At 44.0% G+C, this 18,364-nt stretch overlaps 1 protein-coding gene across 1 annotated transcript in view; it reads right to left on the bottom strand.

Annotated features, from left to right (window-relative positions):
* LOC140740521 (Y+L amino acid transporter 2-like) overlaps positions 1-18,364 on the bottom strand; it is a 186,421-nt gene that overhangs the window by 141,956 nt on the left and 26,101 nt on the right. Inside the window, exon 4 of the mRNA XM_073069739.1 lies at positions 4,444-4,585. Coding sequence (XP_072925840.1) covers positions 4,444-4,585 — 142 coding nt within the window. The remainder of the gene's footprint in view (positions 1-4,443; positions 4,586-18,364) is intronic.

Raw genomic sequence — 18,364 nt, 5'->3', positions numbered from 1 at the left:
TGGATAGGCTGAGTGAGTGGGCAGATACTTGGCAGATGACGTTTAATGTGAATAAGTGTGAGGTTATCCACTTTGGGAGTAAGAACAGGAAGGCAGATTATTATCTGAACGGTGTAGAGTTAGGTAAGGGAGAAATACAAAGAGATCTAGGAGTCCTTGTTCATCAGTCACTGAAGGTGAATGAGCAAGTGCAGCAGGCAGTGAAGAAGGCTAATGGAATGTTGGCCTTTATTACAAACAGAATTGAGTACAAGAGCAAGGAAATCCTTTTGCATTTGTACAGGGCCCTGGTGAGACCACACCTGGAGTATTGTGTACAGTTTTGGTCTCCAGGGTTAAGGAAGGACATCCTGGCTGTAGAGGAAGTGAAGCATAGATTCATGAGGTTAATTCCTGGGATGTCCGGACTGTCTTAGACAGAGAGGTTAGAGAGACTGCGCTTGTACACGCTGGAATTAAGGAGATTGAGAGGGGATCTGATTGCAACATATAAGATTATTAAGGGATTGGACAAGATAGAGGCAGGAAATATGTTCCAGATGCTGGGAGAGTCCAGTTCCAGAGGGCATGGTTTGAGAATAAGGGGTAGGTCATTTAGGACAGAGTTAAGGAAAAACTTCTTCTCCCAGAGTTGTGGGGGTCTGGAATGCACTGCCTCGGAAGGCAGTGGAGGCCAATTCTCTGGATGCTTTCAAGAAGGAGCTAGATAGGTATCTTATGGATAGGGGAATCAAGGGATATGGGGACAAGGCAGGAACTGGGTATTGATAGTAGATGATCAGCCATGATCTCAGAATGGCAGTGCACGCTCAAAGGGCCGAATGGTCTACTTCTGCACCTATTGTCTATTGTCTTTTTAATAGGTGAAGGAACACTCAGAATTCTTGAGTTAGTTTTTGCAGAATGCTAGCAAGACTGTCAAATCTGTGACACTGGAAATAACCCTGCATTTTATACAAATGCCATGTTAATTCGGTATAGGTAGCTTAGTATTGCAACATTTTAAACAGGTATGTTCAAGACTGGTGAATAACCTGTCAAAGTCACAGTAGTTTATACTTTGAAGCTATGAATTATGCTGAACAGTTACTAGATGTAGTAATTAAGCATCTGTAAGAGAACAAGAAAAACTATAAACAGGCTAAACCAAAAAAACACAAACATGAGAAAATCTGCAGATACTAGAAATCCAAAGCAAAACACACATTTCGTGTATGTTGCTAAACCAAAAAAGGAAAAGGTTCCTGAAAAGTGGAATAGAAAAAAAAAACAAGTAGATACAGATGCTCTTAACAAGGGAAAATCTACATTTGCTGGAAATCCAAGCAACACACACAAAATGCTGGAGGGACTCAGTAGGCCAGGCAGCATCGATGGTAAAAAGTACAGTCGCCATTGCAGGCCGAAACCCTTCAGCTGAACTGGAGAAAAAAAAAACTGAGGAGTAGATTTAAAAGGTGAGGAAGGAGAGAGAGAACCACTGAGTCATAGGTGAAACCTGGAGGGGTGAAATAAAGAGTTGATTGGTGAAAGAGGTGGAAGGCCATGGAAGAAAGAAAAAAGGGGAAGGAACATCAGAGAGAGGCAATGGGCGGGCAAGGAGATGAGGTAAGAGAGGGAAAAGGGGATGGGAAATGGAGAGTGGGGGGCGCGGTTGGGGGGGGGGGATTATCCGAAGTTTGAGAAATTGATGGTAATACCATCAGGTTGGAGGCTAAACATGCGGAAAACAAGGTGTCGTTCTCCAACCTAAGTGTGGCCTCATCATGACAGTGGAGGAGGCCATGGATGGACATATCGAAATGGGAAGTGGAATTAAAATGGGTGGCCACTGGGAAATCCCACTTGTTCTGGTGGATGAAGCGTAAATGCTCGGTGAAGTGGTCTCCCAATCTACTTCAGGTCTCATCGATGAACCACAACGGCCACAACGGGACCACTGAAAACAGTAAATGACCCCAACAGACTCACAGGCAAAGTGCTGCCTCACCTGGCAGGACTGTTTAGGGCAACACACTCAAAATGCAGGAGAAACTCAGCAGGCCAGGCAGCGTCTATGGAAAAAAGTACAGTCGACGTTTCGGGCTTGGTGGTGGGATTCTGTTGGAGGTGGCGGAAGTTTCAGAGAATTATGTGCTGGACACAGAAGCTGGTGGGGTGGTGGGTGAGGATGAGGAACCCTATCCATCGTAGGGTGGTGGGAGGATGGAGTAAGAGCAGATGCGGTTGCGGACACCGTTGATGGTGTAGGAAGGGAAGCTTCTTTCTTTGAAAAAGGACATCTCCTACATTCTAGAATGAAAAGCCTCATCCTGAGGGAAAGTGTGGTGGAGACGGAGGAATTGAGAGAAAGGGATGGCGTCTTTACAAGTAACAGAATAGGGCAAGGTGTAGTCTAGGTAGCTGTGAGAGTCCATGGAATTGTAATAGACATTGGTGGATAAGCTGTCTCTGGAGATAGAGACAATGAGATCGAGAAAGGGGAGGGAGGTGTCGGAAATGGACCAGGTGAATTTGAGGGCAGAGTGGAAGTTGGAGGCAAAGTGGATGAAGTCGACGAGTTCAGCAGGTGCAGGAAGCAGCAACAATGCAGTTGTCAATGTAGTATCGGAAAAGTGTGGAGTGGTCACCAGTGTAGGCTTGGAACATAGACTATTCCAAATAACCAACAAACAGGTATAGCTGGGGGCCCATGTGAGTGCCCATTGCTAACCCTTTTGTTTAAAGGAAGTAGGAAGAGCCAATGGAGAAATTATTGAGAGAACAAGTTCCACTAGGCAGAGGAGAGTGGTGGTGGAGGGGAACTGGTTAGGTCTGGTGTCTAGAAATAAAAATGGAAAGCTTTGAGGCCTTCCTATGGAGGTGTATCTAAACTGAACATCCATAGTAAAGATGAGATGATGGGGGCCAGGGAATCTGAAATCCTTGAAAAGATCAAGAGCATGTGAGGCGTCATGGATGTAAATAGGAAGGGACTGAACAGGGGAGATAAACAATCGGGGTAAGCCGATATGAATTCAGTGGGGCAGGAACAAGCTGAAACAATGGGTCTATCTGGACAAGCATGTTTGTAGATCTTGAGTAGGAGGTAGAAACAGGACATGGGGGGTGCAGGAACAATAAGGTTGGTGGCAGTGGATGGGGGATCCCCAGAGTCCATAAGATTGGTGATGGTGTGCAAGATGATGGCCTGGTGTTCCTTAGTGGGGCCCTGCTTGAGGGGTAAGTAAGTGGAGGTGTCTGACAGTTGGCACTTGGCCTCGGCAAGGTAGAGGTCAGTATGCCAGACTACTACAGCACCACCAACCTTATCTGCGGGGTTTGATGGTGAGGTTAAGATTAGTGCAGAGGAAATGGAGAGCAGAGCATTCGGAAGGAGTGAGATTGGAATTAGAGAGGAGTATTGGTCTAGACAGTTAATGTACCGTCAGCAGTTGGCAACAAGAAGGTCCAAAATGGGGTGTCCAGGAAGAGGAGGAGGGTTGAAGACGGAGAAGGGGTCTTCGGTGCAGGTTGGAGAGCCCTTGCCAAGAAATAGGCTTGGAGACGGAGGCAGCGGAAGAAGAGCTCAGTGTCATGGCGAGTGCGGAACTCACTGAGGTGTGGGTGCAGGGGGGCAAAGGTGAGGCCCTTACTGAACCTTCTGCCTCAGAGAGGGGAATGGTGAAGACCCGGCATGGATGAGAGCTGGGATCAGAGGGAGGAAGGGGGTTGGTAGTGTCTGAGGGGAAAGGAGGTTAGGAGTGCTCAGGGATGGTGGGGTGAGAGGAAGATGGAGTATCCAAGTGCCCAAGGGCTGGCGGTGGGACCTGAGAGAGAAGGGATTGTGGAGTGGTGGTGGGGGAAGGGGAGACAGGGGTTCCTGCGGCTGCACGTGAAGACCAGTTTGTAGGGCAAGGTTGGAGTTGGAGGTTGTGCAGTCCGCACGCCGGTTGTGAGTCAGGTCAGGATCGTTAGAGCTGTTGAGGTCAACAGCAGGGATCGCAGTCTGGAGACATCGAGTCCTGCCAGCTTTGGAATCAGCAGGTTCGGTGGTCTGTAGACGGGTGATCTTCCAGTTCTTGCAAGACATGAGACAGTCAAAGAACCGGTGATTAAAAGCGTGGATCCGGCAGTGGATAAAGAAGCATACAGGCCCATTACAGGGGGCGGAGAGGGAAACCTGGAGTTGTGGAAGTGACAGATGGTTACATATTTTATAACTAGATTGTCAAAAACCTGGCAATATGTGTGGTACAGAGGGATCTATTGAATATAATGAGAAAAAGGCACAACATTAATATTCTCCCAATAAGCTGATGTAGAAATATGCTTTAAAAGTTGTTGTTTCATAGATCATCACAGATAATTCAGTCTACAGGGTGTGGTCGATCATTATGGTTCAACAATATGCATAACAATGCAGTTCCACACATAAAATAGATACAGTATATACAGTCCTACCTTTCAGAATTTCTAACTTCCTCTGAAACAAAGTTAAGTGTGTCCCAACCAGTGTAGGAGAATAGTACAAAATAAAATGATAGAATGATCTTCCCAGGATCCCACAATGAGCCACTGAATGCAGAACTGAAATGAGTTCTATCTGAAAGAAAGGAAGAATGAACATGGGAGAAAAAAAATCACGTTTCTTTTAACACACCGTGAAAGAGTATGGAAAAATCTAATATTTTTGTAACATTAAGTACGTATTCCACTTGAAGCCTACTTGACTAATAAGTATATTTCTGATTTGTTAAGGCATAAAAAGGTGTTTGCCCAATTGATAGCTTCTGTTTTAGAATTTCTGCTTAAGCAGACAACGCAATACTTAACAACAAAGTAAATGGTAATATTTGTGGATTCTCTTTATTCATAATCAAGTATTTTCAAGGATAATGTGTGACTTTGAGAACACATTGCAGGTGTTACAGTACCCCTGTTAAATCATTTCTAGCCCTTCCATGTTGTAAAACTTGAAACTTTGCATCTGCTGCCAATGAACCCTTAATAAGTTTCTTGAATCTAATAGGTAGTACACACTGTGGTCAGTCTTTCAAAGGGAACAGCAACAAATTTTGATAGAAACATAGAAAACCTACAGCACAATACAGGCCCTTCAGCCCACAAAGTTGTGCCAAACATGTCCCTACCTTAGAAATTACTAGGCTTACCCATAGCCCTCTATTTTTCTAAGCTCCATGTACCTACCCAAAAGTCTTTTAAAAAACCCTATCATATCCACCTCCACCACTGCTGCCAGTAGCCCATTCCACGCACTCACCACTCTCTGTGTAAAAAACTTACCCCTGACATCTCCTCTGTACCTACTCCCCAGCACCTTAAACCTGTGTTCTCCTGTGGCAACCATTTCAGCCCTGGGAAAAAGTCTCTGACTATTCACATGATCAATGCCTCTCATCATCTTATAGACCTCTATCAAGTCACCTCTCATCCTCCGTTGCTCCAAGGAGAAAAGGCCGAGTTCACTCAACCTGTTTTCATAAGGCATGCTCCTCAATCCAGGCAACATCCTTGTAAATCTCCATAGAAATCTACCCTTTCTATGGCTTCCACATCCTTCCTGTAGTGAGGTGACCGGAACTGAGCACAGTACTCCAAGTGGGGTCTGACCAGGGTCCTATATAGCTGCAACATTACCTCTCAGCTCCTAAATTCAATTCCACGATTAATGAAGGCCAATACACCGTATGTCTTCTTCACTACAGATTCAACCCATGCAGCTGCTTTGAGCGTCCCATGGACTCAGACCCCAAGATCCCTCTGATCCTCCACACTACCAAGAGTCTTACCATTAATACTATATTCTGCCATCATATCTGACCTACCAAAATGAACCACTTCACACTTAAATGGGTTTGCGAGATTAGACTGGCACTGGGGATTATTATACCACCCTGAATGAATTCAATCTTCTTTAACATCCTTGGACTGCAAGTACAGTTTTCATGCCTTTGGACCAGCAGTCACTGAGGTCAGCATTATATTCACAAAGAAAAATAGAGGGCATATCATACAGTGAAAATTAGAAGAATGTGACGTTTTTAAAAACCAACAGAAGGAAACAAAAATAAAAGCCATAAGGAGAAAAAAGATGAAATATGACAGTAAACTAGCCATAATACAAAACAGTACACCAAAAACATTTCTTTCCGATATATAAAGAGTAAAAAGAGAGGTGAGAGTGGATATCATAACGCTGGAGAGGTAGCAATAAGGGACGAAGAAATAGCAATGAACTTAATAAGTATCTTGCATTAGTCTTCATTGTGGAAGACATGAGCAGTATGCCAAAATTTCAAGAGTGTCAGGGGACAGAAGTGAGTGTTGTTGCTATTACTAAAGAGAAGATGCTTAGAAAGCTGAAAGGTCTGAAGGTAGTTAAGTCACTGGGTATACCAGTACACCAGATCGTGTACACCCATAGTTCTGCCAGGTAGCTGAAGAGATTGTGGAGGCATTAGTAATGATCTTTCAAGAATCATTAGATTCTTGGTTGACTGTTACAAACCAGAAGACTGTAAAATTGTAAATGACACCCACTCTTTAAAGGAAGGAGGCAGAAGAAAGCAAATTATAGGTCAGCTAGCTGGACTTCAGTGGTTGGGAACATGTTGGAGTACTTTTATTAAGGATGATTTTTCGGGATACAATACTTGGAGGCACATAATAAAAACAGACCAAAGTCAGCATGTTTTCCTTAAGGGGAAATCTTGCCTGACAAATCTGTTATAATTCTTTGAGGGAATAACTGACAGGATAAACAAATGAAAGTCAGTGGATATTGTTTACCTGGATTTCCAGAAGGCCTTTAACAAGATACCACTCATATGCTTAACAAGATGAGAGCCCATGGTATTGCAAGAAATAAACTAGCATGGATAGAAGATTGGCTGACTGACAGGAAGCAACGAGTGGGAATAAAGGGAGCCTTCTTTGGTTGGCTATTGGTGACTAGTGGTGTCCACATAGGTCGGTATTGGGACCACTCCTTTTCATGTTATTTGTCGAGGATTTGAATGACGGAATTGATGGCTAAGTTTGCAAGTGATACATAGATAGATGAAGTAGTAGTAGTACTGAGGAAGCAGGGAGTATGCAGAAGGAATTAGACAGATTGGGAGAATGGGCAAAGAAGTGGTTGATGGAATATAGTGTAGGGAAGTGTATGATGATGCATTTTGTAGAAGGAATAAAGGTGTGGATTATTTTCCAAATGGAGAGAAAATTCAAAAATCAGAGGTTCAAAGGGATTTGGGAGTCCTTATGTAGGATTTCTTGTATGTAGGTTAACATACAGGTTAAATCAGTAGTAAGGAATATTAGCATTCATTTCAAGAGGACTAGCAAGGATAAATGCTGAGGCTTTATAAGACATTGGTCTGGGTCCCTTATCTAAGAAAAGATGTGCTACCATTGGAGAGGGTCCAGAGAAGGTTCATGAGAATGATTCTTAGAATGAAAGGGTCAGCATATGAGGAGAATTTGACGGCTTTCGGCCTGTATTCACTGGAGTTTAGAAGAATGAGTTCAGGACAATCCATACTGCCACACTGTCAATAAATTAGTCTTCAAAGAGTCAAACTTCCCTCTTGAGAAGAAAGTGTCTGTCATATTATATACACGCGTTGTAAACTGCGAAACTGGTCGGGATTTTTTTGCCTTAGAATACTTAAACTTTGCAGACATTTTGTACCCTACTGAGTATTCCCAGCACTTTGTTTTCATTGATGGCAGAATAAATGATAGTTCATAACAGTCAACCAAGATACCTATCTTCAACATCTTAGGTTTAAAATAAATAACAGGGAAAACTGCACTCACTAGCTGGGTGGTCTGCAGTCCAGAGCCTGTCAATTTTGAAGACGGCTAGTTCCTTAAATATCTTTAAACTATGTTGCTTACTGAAGCACCTATGGCTGTCACTGTAGATTTCAGCTGTAGTAAAACTAAATGGGAAGTTAACTAATTACAGTGGATTCCACGTAATTGGTCCTTCATTTAATTGGAGAGCTGCTTATTTGGAACAACTCTTAATGAACAAAACTAATCAAGAAAATAGCTGGGATTCCCTTTATTTATTTGGAACACCATGCATGCTGCTTAATTGGGATAGGAGACTGTTGCCGAACAGTTTCTAACTAGCATCAGTTCAGATTCAGATTCAGTTTATTGTCATTTAGAAACCACAAATGCAATGCAGTTAAAAAATGAGACAACGTTCCTCCAAAATGATATCACAAAAGCATATGACAAAACAGACTACACCAGAAAATCCACATAACGTTTGGCAATCCCCAATCCAGAGTCCGGAGAGGCTGCTGCATATTAATATCGCTCTACCATCTTAGCGTGTTCCCCGGAAAGGAGCTCCAAATCCACCAGACAAACAAGACCAAAAATTAAAGCTACAAGACCTGCACAAGATCACATAGTTACAACAGTGCAAACAATAGCATAATTGATAAAAAGCAGACCATGGGCACAGTAAAAATAGTCCAAAGATGTTAAAGGACTATAAGTTCAAAAGAAATCACCACACAGTTTCCATAAGTCCCCAGGGTCCTCCGGGAGATTTCCAGATGTTCCTCCGTGCTCCCACGTCCATTTTCAATCGATTATGATTGCGCATGGCACCCCACTTCACAAATAACAGATAATCAGCTCTGGAGTGGCCGCTGCAAGCTGTGTTGTGCCGCCATCTTGGAAATAGAATCAGTTGCATGCGTTTGTGTTCAAAAGGCAGTGATTTTTGTCACTGATAATTGGCGAGAAATAAGTATTTAGAATTACTTTGCTCACAGCGGTTTCAAGGATTGAGGCTTGGAGATGCCAGAAAAGGCCAGGAGTGAAAATGAAATAATTTCACGACTTCACAAGTTAGAAACTATGAAGAATTTGAAGGTATCGACAATCATCTTAAAAATTACAATGAAAATGAAGATTTGGAGGATGTAAAACATTGTGTGAAGACACGCGGTGTCAGTGCTATTTTATTTCATTTACAGGCAACACGGCATTGTGTTGGCTGTCCATTATATCTGACAAAACAGCGAAATCTGTGAGCGAGAGCTTCTAAAGTGAATTGCCATTACTCTGGAGCAGCTCCACACTCTCGACCTTGGAAGTCCGGGTCCAGTGGTATGAGTAGTGGTCACAAACTGAGGTCTTCCTTGGTTGCAGTGAATAACCATGACTTCTATGCCTTGTCATGGCCATTGCTCTCCATGAAGCTTCTCCGTGAAGAATGCCTTCTTTGGCATTGAATCTCACTGTTGATCTCATCCGCCCAGTCCGCTGGAGTTGACTTTACATGCTAGGACAGACATGTCCCAATTTCACCAGGATATGAGGCCTGCTGGATACCCTCACTTGGTTTAGCCCCCATATGTTTGCTGCTGTCTCATGCAAACAGCTACTTTGAGCCACAGGTGAGAGGTGAGTGTCCAGTGGGGGGCCAATGGTGAGTGAGCTGCCCCAGATGGTCACAAGTCCCTTCACCAGAGGTGCTACCCCTCCATAGACACCCCAAAAATGATAGTGTACAATGGATGAATTCCTCTGTGGTAGAAATGGTATGATAGGATACTTGACCATTCTGGAGCAGCTGGACTTAAGACAATTGATGCAAATCGAGAAAAGCCTTGAATGATAAGTGCAGCGCCAGGAATTCAAATAAACAGGATATTAAGCCCCTGGGACCAGGAGGGTGGATGTGTCTGGAAGTAAATTGCGAGTCTTGATAACAGAGAATAAACAGGTCTGTTATACTCGCGCTGAGGCAATTGACATATCTTTTCAACAATTGATCATAAACTGACTGCGATGCTAAACAAATTATGTGAAAGTTGTTCGTCTTTCTATATAAATTTGAGCGCTGTATAACCAAAAAAAATCAAAATTCTGGTGGCGATGGAGACTGCTACACATTCTCCATGATATCGTGTTAATGAACTCGAAATCACTCTGGTGTTTTTAGTTAGTGTTTCCACAACAGAATCTGGCGACGAGGATGGGATCTCCAATAAGCGAGATCCAAAGAAAAACTAAGGAGACCAGATAAAAATAAGGGACTGCCCTAGCTAACAGAGGGTAGTTGCCAAAGACCTTCCTGGGAGAAGGGAAGACAGTCGGCCGGTGACTCAGAGTAAGCCAAGGCGCCTGCACAGCTGAGGCTGGAAGAAGACCTTAGAAGAAAACAAGCTAGGGCTATAAAAGAAAAATACAGAGAGAAAAAGGTAGGAGGAGATTTCGAGGTTCATAGATGGAGATTCAGTAAGCCTTCATTGTTTACATAGTGTGTATAAAGAAACTTTGTGCTGTCTTAACTGAAATTAAAATCCTAAACAGGAAAAAATGACAAGCGACGGTAGTCGATCGGCTGGCGTTGATCCTGCCAATAAACCGAAGAGGTCCGGAGGTAAGATGAAGGCTTTGAACTCTCAACTGCAGTTAGGAGAAAAGAATTCCAAAAAAGATGAAAAAGTAAAACGGCACCGCCAGCAAATGGGAGACCCCTAGTCCTGCCTGGATCCCCGGCAGATATGGTCATCAGAGAAACTGGAGATGATCGTTATGCGGTAACATTTAGTAGTGATTTGTATGGGTGGTCACATGGAGATTGGCCGTATGGAGGAAGTTTTAATTTGAGACTAATCCAAAACTGGGAGGACGCCACCCGAAACGGGGACGACGACCCAAATTGGGATGTAGATTACATATTAAGATGTTTTAAAATGGAAGAAGGTGCCAAAAAGACACCAACCTCGAAAGAAAAAGGAGAGTAAGCAGCCTGCAACAGAAAAGGCTGAGGCTGAAAAGAAACCTGCCATGGGAATTTATCCCCGGATCCCCATACCGGTCAGTGCCCCATTGGCACCCAATAATGAAATAGACAATTTAATGATGACGGCTGCCTTGGTATGACCAGCACTCCCTCCATACAACCCCCCTATTTCAGAAGTTCAAGTACCTGATAACCCCAGGGGAGCAGACATCACTGTAACGAGAGAAGGGGCTCAGGGAAGAGGACTTGAAGCTGAGAGAGCTGAAGGAAGTGTTAGCAGTACTAATGATAACTAAAAAAATGTCTGAGAAGGCAGAGACAAAAAAGACTGGAAAAGATGAACTGTTAGAGGCATTGCAGGTTCCGCTTATGATAGGCGTTAAACCATGGACACCCGCAGAGGCAAGAGCTATGGTAGTGGAGGCCGGGATCTGTTAAAGAAACCCAATCCGTTCCATAATTGACTTGCGCAAATGTGTACTATCTATCCGCTCTTGCCCGGGGATGTGCAAATACTCTTAAAATGTGCATATGGAAATAAGTCTCTGGACCATTGGCTGAAAAATAGGGGAAAGGAAGCTATAATAGGGCCACCGGGCCAGAGATTGTAAATCAGTGAAATATCCAAAACGTAGCTGGGAAGCTAATCCCCAAGGGGAAAGCTTATTTTCAGAACAGGCCCCGATGCCCAGAGAGATCCCAGCTCCGATTACGGGAACAGCATCTTTTTCTTTTAGCCACCCTAACACATCAGCCTAGGGATGCCACAGAGGCAAAGTGTTACAGACGGCGGTAATCAGATTGTCCATAAACATGAAAGAAGAACCCACGACCACTGTAAGAATAGGGAATAGTTATTTGGATTGTCCGATTAATACCGGTGCCACCATGTCCTCTGTACCCACCCCCACCGCGGACATCCCCGTGAGTGGTACAGATGTTGAAACCATTGAAATAGCCGGTAGACAGAGCCTGTCTCCACACCAACCTCTATGCAGGTGAAGGATAAACTTTTAACAGACACCTTCATTATATCTAAAGCAGTCCCATTTCCCCTGCTGGATCGACAGACCCTTTGTAAATTAGGTGCCATACTGCTCTGTACGGCTGGAGATACACGTATGGAGCTTTCTCATATTAGGCTCCCTCAAATGCTAAAATTAATCAATGGGCCAGAAAAGGACCAAAAAAAAGCCCATATTATACTGTCGGCAGCTGGATAGCAATCCCTATTCTTGGCAAGCAGAGACTGTATGACACCTTGATAGGACAAGCCAACCTCTACATACAAAATCTGTAATGTTTGATTAATGGCAGCTGAGAAAAGAAGCAGCTCCATTGCACGGCCTATCACATTCTGCAGAATGACCCGCTCTATGATCAAGCTGTACACCCTTATTTGAATGATAAAAAAAATGCTGAAGGCAACACCGTATGTGTATTTTGATCCTGATGGATTGCGGTTCCTGATAAGACAGTGGAAGATCAGGAAGAAAAATACCAACTGGAGGACTCCTCAATGTCCCATTTGACAGTGGCCGTAAAACCACCAGCAAAACATAAAGATAGCAGGACGATGTAAAACGATTGATGAAAGACACTGAGGCTGTTTGTACTATAACTCTGCCTGTATTGGGACAAGAAGTGTGAATAGAATTGTTTAATGAAAAGGAGGGGAGGATTATATTAAAGTCAGATTTCTAAGAAACAACCTTTGAAAAGCAACAGCTACTGGCAGAAGACCTTCTACTTCTCCCTGGAGCTTTAGCACGGGTACCAGTGAACCTACGGGCCCAACATAAAAATCAGGTGGGTAACAGCTCTGGAGCATAGTTACTCCAAAAAAAAGAATGTGCCACCGCCCTGTATTAAACAGTGCCATATAGCTACTGAAGCTGAAGGTATTGCTCCAGTAATTGACTCATCATTGCAGCAAGGGATGCTGGTGAAGACACAAAGACTATGTAATATCCCTATATTACTTATCCCAAAAGCGGGCAGAAGAAATGAGTGGCGTTTTGTGCAGGACCTAAGAGCCATTAACATGATAGTCATCCCTATTGCCCCGCTGGTACCTGACACCAACATTATATCTACGGGAGCTAGTACCTTTACTGTAGTCAGCATTTTTCTCCATACCTTTGCACAAGGATAGCCAGTATTTACTTGCCTTTACTTATAAGAATCAGCAATATAAGTGGACACGTCTGCCCCAGGGGTATACTGACAGCCCCGCAGTTTATGCCACAGCAGTTAAAAATGATTTGGCCGAATGTCAGCTGTCCAAATATTCCACTTTAATTCAGTATTGAATTGAATTGAATTGACTTTATTTCTTACATCCTTCACATACGCGACAAGTAAAAATCTTTAAGTTATGTCTCCATTTAAATGTGCCATGTGCAATCACAGTAATTCATAATAAATAGAACAGTCAATGTAATATACAGTACACTCAAATCAGCGTGAGTTCATCAGTCTGATGGTCTGGTCAAAGAAGCTGTCCCGGAGCCTGTTGGTCATGGCTTTTATGCTGCGGTACCACTTCCCAGATGGTAGCTGGAATAGACTGTGGTTGGCATGACTTGGGTTCCCAATGATCCTACACACCTGTCCTTATAAATGTCCTGAATCATGGAAAGTTCACAACTACAGATGTGCTGGGCTGTCTGCACCACTCTCTGCAGAGTCCAGCGATTAAGGGAGGTACAGTTCCAATATTAGGTCAATATAGATGCTCTCAATTGTGTCCCTGTAGAGAGCTCTTAGGATTTGGGGGCCCATACCAAACTTCCTCAAACGTCTGAGGTGAAAGAGGCACTGTTGTGCCTTTTTCACCACACAGCTGGTGTGTGCAGACTACGTGAGGTCCTCGGTGATGAGGACACCAAGAAACTTGAATGTGTTTACTCTCTCAACACTCTCTCCATTCCTCCTGTAATCCCCAACCAACTCCTTTGATTTTGCAACATTGAGGGGGAGGTTGTCTTCTTGACACCAATGTGTCAGAGAGATAACTTCTTCCCTGTAGGCCACCTTGTTATTGTTTGAGATAAGGCCAATCAATGTAGCGTTGTTGGCAAATTTAATTAGCAGATTTGAGCTGTGGGTGGCGATTCAGACATGGGTATACAGGGAGTAAAGGAGGGGACTCAGTACACAGCCTTGAGGGGCTCCTGTATTGAGAGTCAGAGGGTTGAAGGTGAGGGAGCCCACTCTTACAACCTGTTGGCGATCTGACAGGAAGTCCAGGATCCAGCTGCACAAGGCAGGGTCAAGACCAAGGTCTCTGAAAGTATGTGTTGAATGCTGAACTGTAGTCCAAGAACAGCATTCTCACATAAGCATCCTTCTTTTCCAAATGTGTAAGGACGGTACGTAGAGCAGTGGCTATTGCATCATCTGTCGATCAGTTGTGTTGGTAGGCAAATTGTAGGGGGTCCAGTTTGGGTGGACCCCTCAAAGCATTTGCTTATTATTGAGGTGAGTGCAACAGGATGCCAGTCGTTCAGCATGCTACTTTGATCATGTTTAGTACAGGGACAATGGTGGATAATTTGAAGCAAGAGGGCACTCTACACTGGGAGAAGGAGAGATTAAAAATATCAGTAAACACACCTGCTAGTTGTGCTGTGCACATCTTGAGCACTCACCCTGGGATGCCGTCCAGTCCCTTAGCCTTGCGACTGTCCACTCGTTGGAAACATCTGCGTACCTCAGTGTCAGAGATGATCAGGTTGCAGGTTGTAATGATGGCTTTCCTCAGAGGCTCAGAGTTAGTGACATTGAACCCAGCATAACAGCGAATGAGCTCATCTGGGAGAGAAGCCATGAGGTTGGCAGCATCACAACATTTGGCTTTGAAGTCTGCAATGGTATGCAGCTCTCACTGTAAGTCACGTGTGCTTTTCGTTGTGAATCTTTGCTCAGTCTTCTCCCTATATTGTTGTTTCACAGCCTTGATCGCTTTGCGCAGATCATAGCTACCGTAGATGTCGGATTATAAGCCGCTACTTTTTTCCCACATTTTGAACAGCTTTGAACACTGCGGCCTTTACTACGGTGCGGCTAATGCATGATTTCTTTTCATGCCGCCAAAAACATTTTGCCTCGTAACAGTAGACCAATAAAATTGATGAGTAGTTCACAGAGGTCCAATGAAATTGTACGATAAATCAAGCGCACTTTCACAATTAAATTATTGTAAATCAGTCATTTGTACTCACCCTCATCAACATGGAAAACACTCGAAGAAAAGCATTGTGCTGCCTTTCTGGCAGTTATTTAGTTTATAATATTTTCGCTTAGTAATTCATTTGTTAGTATTTTCTAGTTGAATAAAGTATCTATCTATCTATTTGTTTTCTGTACATCCCGGGATACTATGATGTCACATCCGGTTTCGCCGCGTCTTGTGGGAAATACCGGTTTGCGATAAACGGGAAGGTGGGGGGGAGCACATTAGCCGAGCACATTACCCGAGCGAAAACGCTGCTTTTAAGTTAAAGGCGATCAATAACTTTTCCTGGTAGGCTGCAGTATATATATTTTTTACCAGTCGTTAGGAGATATTGGAACGTTGTTCAGTAAAAAAGTATACGCAACGTAATTTGTGTGTTACCAATACGTATGTATATTTAAAAGTAGCCGCGTTACAGGCACGGTTCGAAAAAAAGCATTTGCAATATGTATTTGTTTATGTTACCATATGGATTTAATTAAAAGTTAAAAAATCCTCACGTGTAATATCTTTCTGTGTAAATATCTCATATTACAACGTGGGACACCTGCGGCCGAAAATCCGGTGCGGCCTAAAATCCGGTGCGGCTTGTACAAGTACAAAATTGATTTTCTTTCTAAAATTAGAGCCAGTGGCTTTTAATCAGGTGCGCTCTGTAGTGCGAAATCTACGGTACTTTTCTTGAGCTCTAGTTGACTGCCAGCGATGTAAGCTCGATGTTGGTCTGTAAATGCTGCTCGCACAGAACTACTGATCCAGGGTTTCTGGTTCAAGAAGACCCTTACCGACTTCTGGGGGACATCGTCGATGCACTTCCAGATGAAGCATGTGACTCCATCAGTGAACTTGGAGACATCCTCATCATGGAAGACATTCCAGTCGACATCATCGAAGCAGTCCTGCAGCGCCAACTGGTCGGACCAACAGTGGATGGTTTTAACTATGTGGACGGTTTTAAATCTTGTTTCAGCTTCTGCCTGTACGTCCGCAAAAGCAGGATCTAAGAGTGATCTGATTTTCCAAAAGCTGGGTGAAGGAGAGCTTTGTATGCAGAAAACATCCTGATAGCTTCCACTACATTGTCTAAATCCTTGAACAATCGGCAAGAAGAGGGCACTGGGTGTCTTTGGAGAAAATACAGTGTTACCAAGAGACTGTCCCATACCTTGGATTCTAGCTCAGTAATGTTTGGGAAGGGATAGAATAAAAGCAGAAAGCGGGCCCCAGTCCCCAAAATGAAAAGGGACATCCTTTCTTTCCTGGGTATGGTAGGGTACTGCCGACAATGGATTCCTGAATATCGGGAGAGGGATGTAGTATTACATTCTGCTACGTTGCAAACTGAGCACCCCCCCCCCCCCCATTGTAGAATGGACACCTGAAAGGGAGAAAGCTTTCCATGATCTAAAGCAGGTTTTAGTCATGGCAGCTATGCTAGGATTACCTAACTATAGCAAGCCCTTTCAACTATATGTGAATGGATTGCGAGGGTTTGCTACGGGCATCCTATGCAAGAGTACGGAGGAGGAAAGAGACCAGTAGCTTATTATTCTGCGGCATTACCAGCCATTGTTAAGGGAATGCCCGCCATAGCCGCCACCACTGTAATGGTGGAAAAGTCTATTCCTGTTGTATTGGATCATCCGTGTAATGTGATAGTACCCCATGCCGTAATGCTACTGTTGAATTCCGCTGCTATTCAGCATTTTACCAATGCCATAAGGACAGGCTATGAGATGATTCTTCTCTCTCGATCCAACTATTCGTACAAGAGATCTCCGGCTATTAATCCAACTCCGGCCATTTGTGTTAGCCGTGGAGATCATTGTGAAAGCTGCAGAATCAGTGGGACCAGGTGTTGCACTTGATGGTGGAGGGGAGTTACCACCAATACGAATGTTCATGGATGATCTCACCCTTTTGGGTCCTAGTACGGAGGCAGTGGAAAGTGTACTATCTAGACTCAAGGAGCTAATGGATTGGGGAAGAATGAAGTGCAAGACCAAGAAGTCAAGGAGCATTGTTCTTAGAGGAAAGCTGGTTGACTTTCATTTCACTCTTTGTGGAGAGGAGATTCCATCCATTCAGGACCAACCAGTTAAGAGTCTCGGGCGATGGTACACAGAGACACCAAGAGGGTTCCAGAGACAGGAGAACAGATCGGCAGAAGTCTGATGTCTGTCGACAAGTGTGGCTTGCCTGGCAAGTTAAAGTTGTGGTGCTTGCAGTACGGATTGATGCCACGGATAATGTGGCCACTAACTGTCTATGAAGTGGCAATGTCCCATGTTGAGGCAATGGAATGGAAGATCAACAAGTATGTGAAGAAGTGGCTTGGAGTACTGAGCAGCCTCACCAATGTTGCAAGCCGCAGTAGCCAGACAAAGCTTACCATCTCCGTGCAATCCCTTGTTGAAGGGGTCAAGGTAGCCAAGATAAGATCATTTTTGATGCTTCGAGACTCAAAAGACCCTGTAATCAAGAACATCCAGCCGGATGTGAGATCAGGCAGGAAGTGGTCAGCCCATGTAGCAGTTGATGAGGCAAAATCTAGGTTGAAGCACAAGGAGACAGGGCTACCCAGCTAGGCTGCCAGGGACTTGGATGGACAACCCACAAGCGGTGGTCATCTTCTACAGGTAAGGAGTGCTGTGAGCTTGTATCGCAAGAAATACGAGAGGTAGAAGAGAAGAGGTTAGCTACAACAGCTGGCCTGGCCAAACAAGGGGCTTGGAGCTGGTGGGAAAATATTGAACAACAACATTTCTTCTTGGAATGTTCTGTGGCAGATGGAACTGCTCCACATCTCTTTTCTATGCAGAGCAGTGTATGACCTGCTCCCAACACCTGCCAACCTCAGCACCTGGTATGAAGATAAGACAGACAGGTGTGCTGCTTGTGGCGAGAAGGGAACAGTTCAACATATTTTGAGTCCATGCAGAGTCAATCTTTCCAGCGGCATGTACACTTTGAGACATAACAATGTTCTCAAAGTTGTAACAGAAGCGGTTGAACAGAGAGTACTGTAGCACAACTTATCTCATGCCCCATGCTGCACAGAACATCGCATATCATTTGTGAAAGAAGGCTCCAAGTCAAGGGTGTACAGCACAAGCCCACGATCAAGCATACTTTCTTCAACCAATGATTGGTGTGTCAAGGCCGACCTGGACGGGAAAGGCAGTTTCCCAGAGCAAATAGCTTTTACCACATTGCGTCCAGATATAATCGTATGGTCTGACACCAGTAGAGAAGTAGTTATTGGTGAACTCACAGTCCCCTGGGAAGACAACATTGATGAAGCCCATGAGCGCAAGTTAACCAAGTATACAGAATTA

Source organism: Hemitrygon akajei, chromosome 17, assembly GCF_048418815.1.
Source record: "Hemitrygon akajei chromosome 17, sHemAka1.3, whole genome shotgun sequence".
Classification (NCBI taxonomy): domain Eukaryota; kingdom Metazoa; phylum Chordata; class Chondrichthyes; order Myliobatiformes; family Dasyatidae; genus Hemitrygon; species Hemitrygon akajei.
The sequence above is the reverse complement of the archived record's forward strand: the minus strand, read 5'-3'. Positions and strand labels throughout refer to the sequence as shown.